The 19,151-nt window shown below is 44.1% G+C and overlaps 1 protein-coding gene across 1 annotated transcript in view; it reads left to right on the forward strand.

Moving 5' to 3' along the window:
* Positions 1 to 19,151, forward strand: part of ELAPOR2 (endosome-lysosome associated apoptosis and autophagy regulator family member 2) — a 147,599-nt gene that overhangs the window by 55,934 nt on the left and 72,514 nt on the right. Inside the window, exon 2 of the mRNA XM_044978945.1 lies at positions 11,026 to 11,146. Coding sequence (XP_044834880.1) covers positions 11,026 to 11,146 — 121 coding nt within the window. The remainder of the gene's footprint in view (positions 1 to 11,025; positions 11,147 to 19,151) is intronic.

Below are 19,151 nucleotides of genomic sequence, written 5' to 3' on the forward strand. Positions count from 1 at the left end.
GGGGCCCATTCCACGCTCCATAATAGTGGTATCTTTCCATTGACTTCAGTGGGCATTGGATCAGGCCCTAGATGATAGGGTCACTGCTTTACTGACCATTACTTGTCTTCCCAGTTTTAATAATGCTAGTGCCATGTGTGGCTTGTCTGTAATGTTTTGTTGTAAAAGGAAAAACTTTTTCTGGCTGAAGGGCCCACTGTCTAACTTGAATTTTTTATACTGAAAATGGCCACTAAGAGAAAAATGAAATACCCGTAAAATAAACCCAGTAGTCACTAGTGGGCTGCTGCTGAAGAGAATTTGGCAGGGGCTGAAGGTGTCACTGTGACAAACAGCAGCATCTCTGCCAAAGCAAACCGTGTCTGATTATTTGGGATCTGGTCCCATGTCCATTGAGTCAATGGAAAAATTCCACTGATTTCAATGGGTGTTGGAATTGGTGAAACATAAATGAAGACATTGTGCAGTGTGTACACACAATGCTTCATACCTGGCTCTGTGACGCCAAGTTATGTGGGGGTGATACTTCCTAACAGATAATGGCCAAGGGGCAGCAAAGGTTGTTTCTGAGGGGGATGTGGATAGCATTCACTACCAGGCATGCACCCTGAACCTAGTGATTAGGAATTCCCTGGATTACAGTAAATTCCCGTCGTTATCTGCTGGGTGGGTGATCCATGCACATCGTTATCATTATATCCAAGTCATTAAATATCTGAGGATTATTATTATTGTTATTAGGATAGCACCTAGGAACCTAATCAAGATGCAGAGCCCCGTTGTGTTAGGCGCTGTACAGACGTGTAACAAAGAAGACAATCCCTGCCGCAGAGAGCTCACCATCTAAACGATTGTCAGGATGTAACAGGTGGACAAAATAGTCAAACGGCTGCGGGTGGATTGGGAGGATGAGGTAATGGTAAAAAATACAGAGTTAAGCAGAAAAGCAGGAATCACAGCTTGTCATTTGCCTAACCAGTGGCAGATGGCAATGATCTGTAGGCATCATAGCAGAGGTAGATTTTTAAAAAGAGATGGAGAGGTAGCATTATGAAGGCTGGTTCAGTGATTAGGGCACCAGATTAGGACTTGGGAGACCTGTGTTCTGCTCCACACGACCTTGCTTCACTACAGACTTTCTTTATGACCTTAGGCAAGTCACTTAGCCTCTCTGTGCCTTAATTTCTGATCTGTAAAATGGGAATAATAGCACTGCCCTTCCTCCCAGGGGTATTGCGAGGATAAACACATTACAAGATTATGAGATGCTCAGATACTACAGTGATGGGGGCTGTATAAGTACCTAAGAGAGAAGCTTTACAGATGGTTTGATGGTCAATATCAGTGTCTCTCAACCATTCCAGACTACTGTGCCCCTTTCAGGGAGCTCATTTGTCTTGTGTATCCCCAAGTTTCACCTCACTTAAAAACCACTTATTTACAAAATCAGATATAAAAATACAAAAGTGTCACATCACACTATTTTTGAAAAATAGCTTGCTTTCTCATTTTTACCATGTAATTATAAAATAAATAGATTGGAATATAATTATTGTGTACATTTCAGTGCATAGTATATAGAGCAGTATAAAGAAGTCATTGTCTGTATGCAGTTTTGGTTTGTACTGACTTCGCTAGTGTTTTTTATGTAGCCTATTGTAAAACTAGGCAAATATCTAGATGAATTGATGTACCCCCTGGAAGACCTCTGCGTACCCACAAGGGTATGCGTACCCCTGGTTGAGAACCACTGGTCTATATGGCAACAAAGCCTATGGACTGGAGCCACTTCTCAAAGCAAGGGCAGTTTTTTTGACCTAGTTTATATGAGAACTGGCTAATTATAGAGCTCTCTCCATTTTATCTGGGTCAAAATATTCCTTCCAGTGTTTTTCTGTGAACCAGTTGTTTCTAAATACTGATAAAGACAATCTATCTCTGTCCTCTTGCCTACTTCTAGAGCAGCTCAAGGCCCCTTGAGTGACCCTTTCACTCTGCAAAGGAAAGCCTAGCGCCCATTAGTCTGTTTGGACTAAACATTTATCGGCATGTCAGGGGGTGTGAAGATATCAAAGATGCTGCCTGACCTCCTTACTGCAAGTGGAAGTGGCTAACGAGGAGGGGGAAGATTATGACTGCATGAGCGATACCTTTATCTGCTACTCAATCATTCTGACCTGTAAATGCTAATGTATTTTATTGAATAGAAATCCTGCTTCAGCAGAGTGCTTATGCACATTCTCATCTTCGAGTCAATGTACTTAAGCATGTGCTTAATGTTAAATACATGTTAAATGGCTCTGCTGAACAGGATCGCAGTACTTCAGAAAGGGGATGGATGGGGCCGTTCTGTAGGCCTAGGCCAACATTTTTAAACCTGCTGCTTAAGAATAGGCTCTACATAAAAAGTGGGGCTGATTTTTCAGAAGTTCTGAGTCTGTACAGCTGCCAGTGACATTGCCTGGAATGCTGTGCTCATTTCTGGGCGTCTCATTGCCTAAAGCCTTAAACAAACTGGAGCCAGCTCAGAGAAGCGCAGCAGAAGGGGATGGAGAGACTGACATGGGGGAGAGACAGAAATTACCAAGGACGCAGCTCAGCCTTCAACTGAATAGAACTTACTCATCTAAGTAACCCCATTGACTTCAATGATTGTATTTGTGTGCCCAAGAACTACGCCACGTGAGAAACAGCTCCAGGATCAGGCCCTAAATCAGTATGCTGTTGCTGACTAGTGGCTAAGGGTGGACATGGTGCTCGTTCACAAACAATGGAGAGTGTAAACACAAAGGGAAGAGGAAATATTTACTGCACAAGAGGCTGTAATTAGGAGTAATGGGATGAAATTAAGGGAAGAAGAGCATAGGCTGAAGGCTGGATCCTGAGAGGAACTGAGTATCTGCATCTCCCCTTCCAGTCCCTGAATACCAGGAAAAACATATAAGACCTATAAGGGCTCGTCCACATGGGGAGTTTGTCCACAGCAAGGCATGTGTGAATCTGCAGCGCACCAGCCTGCCGCACACTAACTGGCAGCATCGACCCTCCCAGTTTGAAACAGGAGTACAGTATGTCAAAACGTGCTACAGAACCTCCGGTGGGTCCACATGGCCAGTTAGTGTATGGAGGGTTTGCTCGCTGTAGATTCACACCCAGCTTGCTGCGTGCTAACTCTCCATGTAGACAAGCCCCAAGTAACAGGTGAAATAGTCTCCTGTTGGGAAATGTTGGAGGCCTCATCCTTGGAAGCATTAAAACTAGACTGCACAGAGCGCTACCCAGTACATTATAGGGAACAATCCTGACCTGGTAGGCAGACTGGGGTGACTCAATGCATCTTTTCCCCTTCTCTGATTTCTGTGATTCTTTGGGATATCACATCCTCGTGCACAAAGGGAGTGAAAGTGTTTTCTCCCTTTCAGTCTGGAGGGATCACTAGAGTGTTTGACTAGGTCGTAATCTCTACTAATCCCTTCTGACTTTGTTCTTTCCTCAAAGAGGCTTTTTTAATGCACAGCTAATCCCTGTTTCACATGTAAATATAGATAGCTCATGGGTCTCTAAAGATTATGGATGCCCCTTTTGGCCAACTGTATCTTTTAATAGCATAGGGTGCACTTAATTGGATTAAGATCAGCAAGAGTATTTCTGAAACAGGTAACACAAATTCATGCACCCTGCAAGGGGAAGGAAGAAACAACAATCTTGGGGTGAATTGTGTTACAATAACAGTGTGGCAGGTAAGATGGAAATTTACTTTGTCTCCTTGCCCTATGTGGTCAGAAGGTAAGATGAGCAAAGCAGCCTGCTGCGAATAGAGTATAGAGGCTCTTTTCACTATAAATCCTTACAGATTTGGTAACATTTATGGCTTCTGAACTTGATTCACCCTGTCTGTCTAGATCAAGGTTTCTCAATTTGAGACTCATGACCCCTAGTGGTGTCAAGGGGTCGTGACCTTCCAGCCCTCTTTATATTGTTAAATGGGAGCAGGATCCTGGCTATATCCCAGCTGGATGCCCACACCTTGAATACTCCATGCAGTTCTGGTCCCCTGATCTAAAAAAAAAAGGTATATTAGACTTGAAAAAGGTACAGAGACTGTCAATACAAATGATTAGGGGTATGGAACAGCTTTCATGTGAGGAGAGATTTAAAAAGACTGGGGCTGTTCAGCTTGGAAAAGGGACGACTGTGGGGGGATATGAGAGATGTCTATAAGATCATGAATGGTGTGGAGAAGGTGAATAAGGAAGTGTTATTTACCCCTTCCCATAACCCACAAACCAGGGGTCACCCAATGAAACTAATAGGCAGCAGGTTTAAAAGAAACATCAGGAAGTATTTCTTCACACAACAGGTGGTTAACCTGTAGCACTCGCTGCCAGGGGATGCTGTGAAGGCCAAAAGTATAACTGGGTTCAAGAAATGAATTAGAGAAGTTCATGGAGGATAGGCCCGTCAGTGCCTATTACCAAGATGGTCAGGGATGTAACTCCATGCTCTGGGTGTCCCTAAATCTCTGACTGCCAGAAATTGGGACTGGACAACAGGGGATGGGTCACTCAGTAACTTGCCCTGTTCTGTTCATTCTCTCTGAGGCATCTGGCACCGGCTGCTATCAGAATACACGACACTGGGCTAGCTGGCCCATTGGGCTGACCCAACATGGCCATTCTTATGATCTGATAGTCTCACCACTGCCCTCCCTGGGGGTTCCACCAAAGGTACGTCCAGACTGCTCATCGGATTGGTGGGTAGCGATTGATCCCCGAATGTGCTCCCGTCGACTCCGGAACTCCACCAGGGCGAGCGGCGGTAGCAGAGTCGACGGGGGGAGCTGTGGCCGTCGATCCTGCTCTGTGAGGACGGGAGGTAAGTCGAAATAAGATACATCGACTTCAGCTACGCTATTCCCGTAGCTGAATTTGCGTATCTTACATCGACACCCTGCCCAGTGTAGACCAGGCCCAAGCCAGCCATTTGTAGACACGAGAACACAGGAGCCCATTTGACAGACTGTACAGGGGGCATGCCGAATCAGTGCACCCTCTGAGTCTGCTGGCCAAGCCCCACTCCCTGGACAAACCACTTGTTGAGCGGCACTATCTAGTTGTGGGCCTCCCAGTGCAGCAAGGATTATGGTTGCCTTGTGCCACATTGATGAGCTGTGACAGGGTAGTCTGCCTCTTAAGGGCAGTACTGCCTACTGGTCAGTCCTCCCCATCATATGATGTGGCTCTTTAAGAGACTGGGGTGGTCTGATACACAAAGCCTGAGGAGATATGGGGAGAGAGGAAAGGGGTCCTAGGAAGAAGTAGCATTTAGAAGGAATCTTGTTACTATATCTTTAGGACTTGGAGAATTGCAGAGAGCGTAGGGGTAGGGCTCCCTCTCACCCAGCCCATAAGGAATGAGGTGAGAGAAGGGCCCAGCATAAATGCTGGCTCCCTCCTTCACAGCAGGGCAGATGCCTGTAGCTGCTGCAGGGAGTAAGAAGGCTCCTGCAGGGCCCTGAGTTAGCCGGGTTAGACAGCAGCAGGACTGCTATAGGGGAGGGTCTGCCTCCTGAACCCCTCCTGCCTGAGGGTGGAAGGACTGATTGGGAAAAGGGCTGGCTGGGGGAGAAGCTGCTTGAGGCTCTACATCTGGCCCAAATTACAACTGCTGCTCCAGGGAAGAGTGCAAGGAGGCTCCTGTCTTAAGGAGAGGGACAGAGGGATTGTCTGAGGTACAACCCAGCCCTTGGAGAAGGGGTGGAACCTTGTGATCAGAGGAAGAAACTGACCATGACTCTTACATGGGCACAGAGCAGCTAAGTAAGTGAGTTACCCTCTCCAGAATGAGTGACTAAACCAGACCTGCAAGGAGAGGTTGAACTAATCTGGTCTGGATAATTGTCTGAAAAGACCCAAGGGGCGCTGAGTGCGGTGTGCGTGCAGGGCCACGACAGGCCACGTGGGGGCATGCTGGAGAGGCACACCTTATCACGCTATCGTCCATGCCGACATTCCTCCACCAGGGTGTGCAGCAGAAGATGCTGGAGCTGACTCTCAGCGAACTGAGCCTTCTGTTTTAATTCTTTGCTCTCACCCAAGTAAGTTTCAGGACATCACACTATTAAAACTCATGGACGGGAGTATTTTATCCAGTGTCGACGTTGAGCTCTAGATTTCAGAACTGAGCCTGCTGTACAAATTGTGCCACGAGGCTCTGTTCTCTGCTGCTCTGAGATACTCCCCCACACATCCACAGGGCAGTGTTTTATTCCCCATTAGTGCTATGAACTAGCACCACTGGCATAACAGATTGCGCACAAGGGGTTTCTTTTTGCCAGTACATAGTGTCCATCAAAGAAGGTGTATGATTGTCAGAGAGATTCTTATAACATCCTTAAGTATGTTGCCTTATAATATACAGATATGACTTAGCTAACTCTCAGTCGAGAACAAGGTAAAATTCAGTGTCGAGTGAAATAAATGAACAGCGTGGCGTGAATAAGCCTATTTTTTGGCTGCACCACCCCAGTTGCTATTAATCTGTCATTTGAAATTTAATGCTGCAGACCTTATACATTGGTGCTTTTCCAAGAAACCAACCAGAATCAGTCTTCCATTTAGAATTTTTTTTTTGGTAACCCTATAGTGGGTTTTCAGTAGATCCTGGGAGAAATTTTCATACTGAAACACCATCTTAATATCTGAAATTCAAGCCAGATGTGCCACCTTTTGTGCAATAAAAAGACAGGATGGAAATGTCAGCTGAACTGGAGGAGGGACCGGTTCACATCCTGGAGGTAAATCCCAGAAAAGTAACAAGGTGTCAGACTATGGAGTAAAAGAGAAATAGGCACATTCCCAAATGTAAAGGCTATAAGTGTGAGAGGCTTTAAAAGCAAACATAGCTGAAGTGAGATGCTGTAATATCTAGCTATAAACTGCACAGGAAGGACAGATGAGGTCAGGGAGGTGGGGGACTCTGCCTAAAAAAATCCATAGACTAGTGCAATCGCACTTTTGGACAGAGTGGATCACTGTCATGCACATACATGCAGAGCCCCGATAGAGATCCCTGTCTGGCTGGGTGCTTCCCAGTCTGTTGAATTTGGAGCTCAGCTCACTGGGCCCTCTGTGGTCTTTAAACTTCTTGAGCCTGCACTACCCCTGGCTAGGGCTGTAGGCTCACTCGCTGAGTGCAGATCCTCTGTTTAGCCCCTCACCTGGGAGCTGGGAACCCACAGTCTGGCTGCCTTGCTCCTGGACTAGTGCTGATCCCTCAGCCCTGGTCTACACTACGAGTTTAGCAGCGTTAGATCGATTTAACCCTGCACCTGTCCACACGATGAAGCCATTTTTGTCGACTTAAAGGACTCTTAAAATCGATTTCAGTACTCCTACCCGACGAGGGGATTAGTGCTGAAATCGACCTTGCTGGGTCGAATTTGGGGTAGTGTGGGCGCAATTTGACGGTATTGGCCTCCGGGAGCTATCCCAGAGTGCTCCATTGTGACCGCTCTGGACAGCACTGGCCATGTAGACAGGAAAAGTCCTGCGAACTTTTGAATTTCATTTCCTGTTTGCCCAGCGTGGAGAGCTGATCAGCACAGGTGACCATGCAGAGCTCATCAGCAGAGATGACCATGCAGTCCCAGAACTGCAAAAGAGCTCCAGCATGGCCTGTACGGGAGGTATTGGATCTGATCGCTGTATGGGGAGACGAATCTGTGCTATCCGAACTCCGTTCCAAAAGATGAAATGTCAGAATATTTGAAAAAATCTCAGAGGGCATGAAGGACAGAAGTTATAACAGGGACCCGCAGTAGTGCCGCGTGAAACTTAAGGAGTTCAGGCAAGCCTACCAAAAAAACAGAGAGGCAAACGGCCACTCCGGGGCAGAGCCCCAGACATGCCGCTTCTATGATGAGCTGGATGCCATTCTAGGGGGTGCCCCTACAACTACCCAACCCCTTTGCTCTAGGAATTATTTTGGGGAAGTTCTCTGGCCTGTGTTATACAGGAGGTCAGATTAGATAATCCCAATGGTTCCTTCTGGCCTTGGAATCTGTCATCTTGGCAATGGTTAGTCTGCTTGTGTGTAGAGATCATAGTCTGTAATGCTGACCAATATGTCTCACTGTTTCTTTGTACTCCTGTGTTGTCAGTCTCCATTTGTTGTCTCTTGTCTCATACTCATTAGATTGTAAGCTCTTTGGGCAGGGTCTGTCTTTTTATTCTGTGTTTGTACAGCACCTAGCGCAGCAGGGCCCTAGTTCATGACTGGGGCTCCTATGTGCTATGACTATACAAATAATAAATAATAAGTTGAATCCATTAAAATAGTAATAACGGGTGAGTTCTATTATCTATCTATGTCATGTCAAGAACAAGCTTTAAAAAGATATTTCTCAACACCTTTATTGTTTGCTTCTTGGAAAAGCTAGTTCTAGAGCACACAAGAGGAGCGATGTAGGAGACTACAAGGCTGCACAGATGTTCTTGAGGGCAGAATTTTACTTGCAGATTTTTTATTACAGCTAATTAATGTATGAGCCAGAAAGAACTCAGATTAATTTTGAAATACAAGAATGGGTTGTCTTTCACTTGAAAACTGATAAATTCTGTGACGGATTCTATAGAGGGAGGATGCTTTAGGAAACTAGTTAAGTTTTGTATCCCTAGAGGTGATCTTTTTAAGTCCTCCACAAGTCTGGCTCGCCACACATGTGGTGGGGCAGGTCAGGGTGAGGGAAATGCATTGGCTCCACCTGTCCTAGAAAGCTTTTGCAGAAAAGTTAATGAAGCATCTGCCCGTGTCCCCTTCCACAGGGGTCTCTGCAGGAGGGGTAGGGGCTAGCCCATTGATCTCAGGCAACCAGTGACTTCCCACCTGCCTTCAGAATGAGCACTGAAAATCACCTTTCTATGATTTTTAATTCATTTTCTGTAATAGAGAAAATATTTTTGCCACCGCCTAAAGGTGGGTTACCATTCAGACAATGAGACTCAATTATACTAGGAGAAATGTTACAAGACCAACATGTGTTGGCTAGCACCAAACCTGCTCTGTATAATTTTGCTGATCTGATGTGAAGCAAAAAATGAGATCTGAAGATGTGAGACACAATTGTAGGGTTGAAATGTCCTCTTCCATTTCTTATTCCAGTCTCAGATATCTAATTCAGACTGTAAATGAATTTTCCATGCATGATATATGCCATGAGATGGTTTCAATCCATTACCTTTAAGTTATTTATATCTTCTGCAGGAAGATTTCAATAAGGAGGTGAGGAAGGACTGGCCTATTTTCATGAAAATAATATGAGAAGGGGAGAAATGGACATTGAATATATTCCATAGTCTTGAGAGTGCAATAAACGTATGTCTCTTGCAGCTCAGAAGATAATAGTGTCTTATTCTCTATTATATCATCTAGAAGACAAATATTTTCCTGAATCCATAGTTTCTAATGCATTGTTGATGTTTTGTTTGAAACCTCAAATTGAGTCATAAAGATATTTATTCTAAAGCAAATCAGACTGTCACTTTCAGCTTTGTGTAAAATACTAAAAACTTTAATAATGTTAAATAGAATAGGATTATTGTCCAAAGATTTCAGGAGATTCCCAGTAACAGTAACAGAGATATTAAACCTCAGTGCTGCTTGTTTTTCTGTAAGTAACTGGGAAGGAAAGTTGCAACTCTTTTCTTTGTGAAATAATTGTTCATCTAGGCACTGATCTGATCTACATCTGTGCCAGGACGGATTTCCATCCTTAAAGGTTTTTAAGGCCCAGCTTGACAAATCCTGGGCTGGGATGATTTAGTTGATGTTGGTCCTGCTTTGAGCAAGGGATTGGACTAGATGACCTCCTGAGGTCTCTTCCAACCCTAATATTCTATGATTCTATGCCCTGAGAATCTGGGAGCCCCAACAAGCCACTCGATCCCTTCCCTTTTTCTCCTGCACCAAGTGGAAAGTCGGTGCAGTGGAGAATCATGGAAAGCAGTGGTGCAGAATTACCCACAATGTCCTGCCAGTGTGCCTGGAGGAATCACCTTTAGGGCAGCATGGACTAGTGTGGGTGGTGTGGGCTGGAATTCATGGAAGCTGAGTGCCATTCCTCCTGCAAGTACCTTTCCTGTGCCATCATTAATCTGAGTCACTATCATTGATCATAGTCCGCAAGATGTGAGTTAAAATGAAATAACTATTAAAAATAAACCTGTCACTTTCATGGGTCTACAAGATGTGCCCACACCAAAACAGAGTGATTCTCTGATCTTGTTACTGTGACCCTGATCTTTCCTGACCCTATTCTTTAATTCATTGGGCCAGGTTTTCAAAGGGCTCCGGGGTCAGATTTTCAAGCGCTCAGCACCCACAACGGAGGCCTGATTTTCAAAAGAGTTCAGCTCCCATTTAGGCACCTGTCTAAGGGCCAGATTTCCAAAAGTGCTCCGTAGCTAACTTCTCCCATTTTGATACTGATGGTCAGATTACCAAATAAGATCAGCAATGAATGGCCACTTATTTGGGTTCCTAGGTGGGAAATGAGCACTTTTGGAAATCTGGCCCTTGGGGTCATGCCTCAATTAGAATTTAAAGGGAAGATTTTCAAAAATACCTAAAGGATTTAAGAGCATAGGTCACTGACTTTCACTGGGGCGTGTACTCTTATATCCCTTGTGTGCTTTGCAAATCTCCTTCTAAGTTGTTTGGGGAAAGGAAAGTGGGTGGGATTTTCAATGACTCGGGAGCACAATTTTAATGGGACTTATGATCCTGAATCTCCTATGTGCTTTTGAAAATCCCACCCCAGTATCTTTCTGTTTGCTCCGTACACAGCCTAGCACACTTGTGCATGCACTATGGAATAATAAACGAGAACAGTGTATTGGGAATGATGCATGATATGTTTTAGATTATAACAGAAATGGCAAAATATTGGATTCTTGATTAACGATCCTGGTTAAGTGGAGGAGCAAATGTTATGATGAAACTGAGACTCTTTGTAATTATTTGCAGACAGATTACCACTATGAATACACAGAATGCGATAGCAGTGGATCCAGGTGGAGGGTGGCTGTCCCAAATCCGTCGGCGGAGTGCTCTGGGTTACCTGACCCTATGAAAGGAAAAGAATGCAGTACGTTTACACTTTTCATTTTACAGATCTTTATTAGTAATGTATATTATTTCCCTGGTTTAATGTTACTGCACTGGCATAAACCATTGACACGGGTTAATTATCAGTTAGAGAGGCAATGTGGGCTATTGGATAGTGCACTGGACTGGGATTCAGGAGATGGGTGCTATTTCTAGCTCTCCCACTGACCCTTATGTGACCTTGAATAAGTCATTTCCCCTCTCGCTGCTTTTGTTCCCATCCTGTCTTGTTTATTTAGACTGTAGGACAGGGACTGTCTTTTATTATGTGTAACCCACAGGTGAGTATGTGGTGCACGTTCCCCTCTATGTTGATCTAGAGATTATATGAGTCTGTCACAGCAACACTTAGGCAACCACAGCTCTGTAGCTCATGCCTCTGTGCAGGCTTCTGTTTAATACATTTAGGACTTTTCTCCACTGTATTATCTCCAGCTGGATATGCCACTTGTTTTTCCCTTTTTTCCTCTGCTGAGTACTTCAGTCAGTCTCAGCTTTCCAGGATCTCAGGATGCCACTCCATTCAGTGAGAACAGCTGGTATTGTCCAATTTTTGTGTTCATTTGGTTTTCTCTGTGGTAGGTCTCCTGGTTTAACTTCGACAAACTTCTGACTGAATTCTGATGGTTAAAGACTTCTTAGATTTGGCACCTCTCGGACACGCATCCTTTAAGGATAAGGATAGTTAAGCTCTGGAATAGATTTCCAAGGGAGATTGTGGAATCCCCATCACTGGAAGTTTTAAAGAACAGGTTAGACAAACACCTGTCAGGGAAGGTCTATGTTTACTTGGTTCTGCCTGAGTGCAGGGGACTGGACTAGATGACCTCTCGAGGTCCCTTCCAGTCCTACATTTCTATGAGTCTGTAAGTAGAATTTCAACACATCTAGAAAAGTAATCAATGGCTTTTAGATAGGTATGACCCCTGTCTTCACCAGGTCTAGTGCTATTCTTTACCAAGGTCTGTCCAAAAATTACTGTAAGTAGGAGAAACTCATGCTGTGTCTTTCTGGACATTCTACAAAGTTAGTGTAACCTACATAGACGGGAGGTAAGTCAATTTGCTTACCAATTCTGTGCTACAAAACTCCTCTGACTTAAAGTATTTGCAGAGACCTGGAATTCATACCTTTGTGAGAAACTACAGCTGGATTTTCTGTAAGAACCTTTTAAATACTAAAAGTGGAAATTATAATGGTGTTCACTTTGTTTTTCTTCTTAGGAATCCAGTACCAGTCTTCATCATAATTCTCTCTCTCTCTCTCTCTCTATCTCTCTCTCACACACACTCACACACACACACACACACACACACACACACACTCTTACACACTTTTTACTGAATAACACTCCAAAGATAAACTGTTACAGCACAGCAGTTACAATGCAGCCTAGCTAAACTAACATCACTAATTAGAGGGTTTTTATTTTCCTTTAAAATGATGTGAGTAGTTCCACTGACATACCTGTGTGAATAGCGGCTCACCAATGAGGGAGTAAGGGTTCACATTCTGACACTTAATTCTTTTTAACATTAAATTTAGACCTTTCATTTGATAGAGCAATAAGCACCTTATTATGCTACCCTAAGTCGCAGGAGGTAGTTTCTTATTGCAGGAGTAGTTCCACTGATCTCAATGGAACTTTATGCAGCATTGAGTACTGTTCAACCTGAGTAAGCATGGAAAAATGGGACCCTGTCAAAAGCAGTGGATTTCACTTTATTTAGGAAGGCAAAGTTTAGTAAAGTCACCGGTCGCAGCTAGCATTCAAAGGCCACTTATAATGAGCTGGGTTTTTTCTTTAAAAAAAGAATATGTGCGCACAAACAATGTTAATTGTTTAAGTGACTTAACTTTGACAATAGAAAAAAAATTGATTGTAGACCTAATAACAGAGAAGAATTTGATCAAATGCAGTCCAGTGAAGTTGTTGACAAATTGGGCCAAATTCTGTGCTCACTTAACCCCAGAAAGGCTGAAATAACTCCACTGAAATCAATGGTATGATTCAGTTCTGAGGCCTGCGTTCAGCAAGTTATTTGAGCATGTGCCTCGCTCCATTAAAGAGGGGCTGAAGACCCATTTAATTAAAAGTTAGGCGCATGCTTAAGAATCTTGTTGAATGGTGACCTGAGAGCAGAATTTGGCCAGATCTGTTGTTAGGGTTGCCAACTTTCTAATTGCAGCAAACCGAACACCCTTGCCCCACCCCTTCTTCGAGACCCCACCCCCCACTCACTCCCTATCTCCTCCCTCTGGGTTCTGAGCTGGGGCAGGGGGTTGGGGCATGGGAAGGAGTTTGGGGTGCGGGCTCCAGGTGGCGCTGTCCTCAGGCAGCCCTGGCATTTCCCAGGGATGGAGGAAGTCTGCACAGCTCCTGGGAAGTGGTGGTATGTCCCTCCGGCTCCTAGGCGGAGGAGCAGCCAGGAGGTTCAGTGTGCTGCCCCCACCCACAGGCGCTGTCCCTGCAGCTTCCATTGGCTCTGGTTCTTGGCCAATGGGAACTGCAGAGCCGGTGCTTGGGGTAGCACTTGCGGATGGGGGCATCACATGGAGCCCCCATGGCCGCCCCCCTGCTTAGGAACTGGAGGGGCATGCCAGCTGCTTTCCAGGAGTTGCGCAGAGCAGGGTAGGAAGACTGCCTGCCCTGCTGCAGCCAACTGGACTTGGCTGGAATTGCCAGGGTCCCTTTTCAACCAGGTGTTCCGGTCAAAAACTGGACACTTGGCAATTCTATCTGTTGTGCCTTTGCTCTGTTTATTTGTAGAATTTATTCTGACTTGTGCAATCTACTTGTAGGCAATCACCGGAGGGGTCACAGATTGCCCTGCCAAGTACAGTGCACTATAGACAACAATTGAGATAAATGACCGTTTTAGTGGTTGGGGATTTTATAACTCTTGAAGGCAAATAAATGACTGGGACAACTTTGATTTTAACTGATTCTGCTTTTGGGAGTGGAAACTTGTTTATAGATTCCAAGGCCAAAAGGACCATTGTGATCATCTACTATGACTTCCTGTATAGCACTAGACAAAGGACTCCCCAAAAATAATTCCTAGAACAGATCTTTTAGAAAAACATCCAGTCTTGATTTAAAAATTGTCAGTGATGGAGAATCCATTACAACTCTGGGTAAATTGTTTCATTAGTTAATTACTCACTGTTCAAAATGTACACCTTATTTCCAGTCTGAATAGGTCTAGCTTCAACTTCCAGCCATTGGATCATGTTATACCTTTCTCTGCTAGACTGACAAGCCATTATTAAATATTTGTTCCCCATGTAGATACTTGCAGGCTATAATTCACCCCTTAACCTTTCCTTTAAGCAAACTAGATTGAGCTTCTTGAGTATATCACTATAAGACATGGGGTTTTTTTAGTGCATTAATCATCCTCTTGGCTCTTCTCTGACCGCTTTCCAATTTATCAACACCCTTTCTGAATTGTGGGCTCCAGAACTGGACACAGTATTCCAGTAGTGGTCACATCAGTGGCAAATACAGAGGTAAAAAACTCTGTTCCTACTCAAGATTCCCCTGTTTATGCACCCCAGGATCACATTAGCCCTTTTGGCCACAGCGTCACACTGGGAGCTCATGTTCAACTGATTATCTACCACGACCCCCTCATCATAGAAGATTAGGGTTTGAAGAGACCTCAGGAGGTATCTAGTCCAATCCCCTGCTCAAAGCAGGACCAACCCCAACTAAATCATCCCAGCCAGGGCTTTGTCAAGCCTGACCTTAAAAACCTCTAAGGATGGAGATCTGTCCTGGCACAGGATGGAGATCCGTCCTACCACCTCCTTAGGTAACCCATTCCAGTGCTTCACCACCCTCCTAGTGAAATAGTTTTGCCTAATATCTAACCTAGACCTCCCCCACGGCAACTTGAGACCATTGCTCCTTTTCCTGTCATCTGCCACCATTGAGAACAGCTGAGCTCCATCCCCTTTGGAATCCCCCTTCAGGTAGTTGAAGGCTGCTATCAAATCTTCCCTCACTCTTCTCTTCTGTAGACTAAATAAGCCCAGTTCCCTCAGCCTCTCCTCATAAGTCATGTGCCCCAGCCCCCTAATCATTTTCATTGCCCTCCGCTGGAATATCTCCAATTTGTCCACATCGCTTCGGAGGAGGGGAGGGGGGGACCAAAACTGGATGCAATACTTCAGGTGTGGCCTCACCAGTGCTGAGTAGAGGGGAATAATCACTTCCCTCGATCTGCTGGCAATGCTCCTACTAATACAGCCCAATATGCCATTGGCCTTCTTGGCAACAAGGGCACACTGCTGACTCATATCCAGCTTCTTATCCACTGTAATCCCCAGGTCCTTTTCTGCAGAACTGCTGCTTAGCCAGTTGGTTCCCAGCCTGTAGCGATGCATGGGATTCTTCCTTCCTAAGTGCAGGACTCTGCACTTGTCCTTGTTGGACCTCATTAGATTTCGTTTGGCCCAATCTTCCAATTCGTCTAGGTCACTCTGGACCCTATCCTTACCCTCCAGTGTATCTACCTCTCCTCCCAGTTTAGTGTCATCTGCAAACTTGCTAAGCGTGCAATTAATCCCGTCATCCAGATCATTAATGAAGATGTTGAACAAAACCTGCCCCAGAACCAATCCCTGGGGCACTCCGTTTGATACCGGCTGCCAACTAGACATCGGGCCGTTGATCACTACCCATTGAGCCCGACAAACTAGCCAGCTTTCTATCCATCTTATAGTCCATTCATCCAATCCATACTTTTTTAACTTGCTGGCAATACTACTGTGGGAAACCGTATTAAAAGCTTTGCTAAAGTCAAGATACATCACATCCACTGCTTTCCCCATATCCACAGTGCCAGTTATCTCATCATAGAAGGCAATCAGTCAGGTTGGTCAGGCATGACTTGCCCTTGGTGAATCCATGTTGACTATTTCTGATCACCTTCCTCTCCTCCAAGTGCATCCTTTTCAGAGTCACTGCTTCCCATGTTAGAGTCCCACATCCGGTAAGTATGGCCCACATTCTTTGTTCCTAGGTTTATACACTTACATTTAGCTGTATTAAAATGCATATTGTTTGCTTGCACCCCGTTTGCCAAGTGATTCAGATCGCTCTAAATCAGTGACATGTCCTCTTCATTATTTACCACTCTCCCAATTGTTGTGTCATCTGTAAACTTTAGCAGTGATTTTATGTTTTCTTCCAGGTTGTTGATAAAAATGTTAAATAGCGTAGGGCCAATAATCAATCCCTGTGGGACACTACTGGAAACACATCCACTCGATGATTCCCCCTGTATAATTACAATTGTTATGTAGCTGGATGATACCACTCATGGGGAATCAGTGAGTGACAAATTGGGACAGGCCCTAAATTGGTTGTCAGTTTTGGGGACTGGACCAGGAGCCTCCAGCTTGCAAAAGGCCTGTCAAAATTGCATTTGTATGTGCAGGGAATATAAAAATGCATATTACATATAGTGCAATACTCCTTGTACATCTGGGTCATAGCATTATGATAATGCAGTTGAGTTTATGCCATTTCCATTGGAAAAATTCTTATTTTCATTGGTTTTATATTCCTGTGGACAAACGGTGCAAATGTTGGTTGAAAAAGAATAGAAAATTGTTTTTAGTAGTTTTAATATTCTGATATTTTTACCCTCTACTAAGCAAAAAAAGGCCATGTTAAATAATGACATAACCAAGTGTTTACTGCATGGTCACTGCTCACATATAGGAATTACTTCTCACAAGTTTTTAAGAGGTCCCTTGAAGCAAATGTGTAAAGCATAAGAACTCAATATACTTTTTTCACTTTTCTCCATTTGACACTTGCTGATTTTTGTTTTCTGCTCTCGCTACTGGACCTTGAAATGAACAGGATTACTTTTTGGCAGTGTTGTTGTAGCCGTGTGGGTTCTAGGATATTAGCAAGACAAGATGGGTGAGGTAATAGGTTTTATTGGTCCAACCTCTGTTGGTGAGAGAGACAAGCTTTCAAGCTACATAGAGCTCTTTCTCGGGTCTCTCACGATTACCTTGTGTACTTCTTTGAATGAGCACCACCAATGAAATTGGCAAAACTCTTAGAATAGGGTATATCCATTCACTCTTTTGGCTCTGCAGCATTAGACTTTGACTTCACTGGCTTTGTTCCCCAGTCTTTTTCATCTTTGCTATCACCAGTGCAGCTCCATCATTGGTAGCGGAATTGGGGGCACTTATGTAGAGAAGATGTTAATGATTGCTCACGTTTAATCACCATGTCTTCTAGAGATGACATGTGTGTGTACAAATACATACACATAAGGACACATGCTTTTTGGTATCCGTATTTTAAAATGTGCTTCCTGGATTGTAGGAAATTTGGATATTTTGAGATTATTCACTAAAAATGTACTGAAGGGACATGCCCTTTTATCCCATCTCCTCTGGAGCTGATCACTTACTCTCTTACCTGCCTGTCTCCACTCATGGTCCCATTGACATCAGAGGAACTGCTCAGGGAGTAAGGTGCCACTCAGCATGAGTAAAGGTATCAGAATCTCGATCTGAGGATGAGCACAAGCAGCTCCTATTGAAGTCAGTGAGAATTGAAGGTCACTTAACACATAGGTTTGGCCCCTGACTTGCTAGATTTTCTGTTTTAACTGTTGAAAGAGATGAACAGAAATAATTCAGTGGCCCAGTCCTGCAACCCTCACTTGCATGGAAAGTACTTAATGATTCAAGAAATCCCATTTACTTCAAAGGGGCTACTTGTGTAGGGATTACTTTCATAAATACAGGCTGCAGGGACTGGGCTGTTGCATTCTCTGTCTTGCCTGTGAGAAGGTTTTATCTGTTTTCTAAGGAAGCTCTGCTAAACTAGCTAAAAAGGAAGATTTGCTTTCTAAGGCCCTGATTCAGAAAAGCACCATAAGCACGTGCTTAACTCCATCTCTGTCTAGGGCAGCACTAATGCAAATTTTTAACTTTAAGCATATGCACTGAGTCCCATTCACTTCGTGTGTTGAAATGCTGCCCTGAATAAGGATGCTTTTCTGAACTGGGGTTCAAAGTTATGTTTACATGGGCCTTTCCCCCCCAACACATCTTGTTATCTGAGGAGTCACCAGAGGGTGCTGTTACGCATAGTCTTTCAATGTTGTTTGCAGTGTTTTGTAGCCCTGTTGGTCCCAGGATATTACAGAGTTGAGGTGGGTGAGGTAAAATCTTTTGTTGGTCCAATAAAAAATATTACCTCACCCATCTTGTCTCTGTAATAGTCTTTCAAGTTCTTTTAGTATGTGAGCAGAGTACAGTCTTTGAAGTAATGCTGCATTTGTTGTTTTTGTGATGTAGATTTTTTGCAACAGCTTCTCCAAAACAGGAAGAGAGTTTACTCTCTGCCTTTATCTCTGCTAGAAAATTATTCTCTGGGAGGAATTGGCATTTAGACTAAGATTTCTGAAAGGGGGCTTTGCCCACATGACATTTGTGACCACTTCTATGGTCTGACTGGTATAAATAAACAAATTACACTAATAACACCCCCCCGCCCCCCGTCTCCGAGTCACTAATTTCTCTTCCAGCATGAAGCCAACCTCAAGGCCCTGACATAGAATCATAGAATATCAGGGTTGGAAGGGACCTCAGGAGGTCATCTAGTCCAACCCCCTGCTCAAAGCAGGACAAATCCCCAGACAGTTTAGTACTCAGCAGAGGGGTGACAATATGTAAATGTGAAGGAGAGAGAGGGAGACAATAAGAGGAGGCAGAAGGGAGTGCTAAATAAGTTGGAGGAGATGTCAGTATATTTTTATTACTTCTCAGGGTAAAAGTGATGTGTAGCTTTCTTTTCTTAAGAGGAGATGTCTATAATATGGAGGACATTCCCTCCCAGATTACACTAGTTTTCAAGGTGATCACAGGCCTGACAGCATCGTTTTTAAATGAAGATTCAATCTAATCACTGATAGCACATCCAGTATAACTATTGGAGAAAA

This window comes from Mauremys mutica, chromosome 1 (genome assembly GCF_020497125.1).
Source record: "Mauremys mutica isolate MM-2020 ecotype Southern chromosome 1, ASM2049712v1, whole genome shotgun sequence".
Classification (NCBI taxonomy): Eukaryota; Metazoa; Chordata; order Testudines; family Geoemydidae; genus Mauremys; species Mauremys mutica.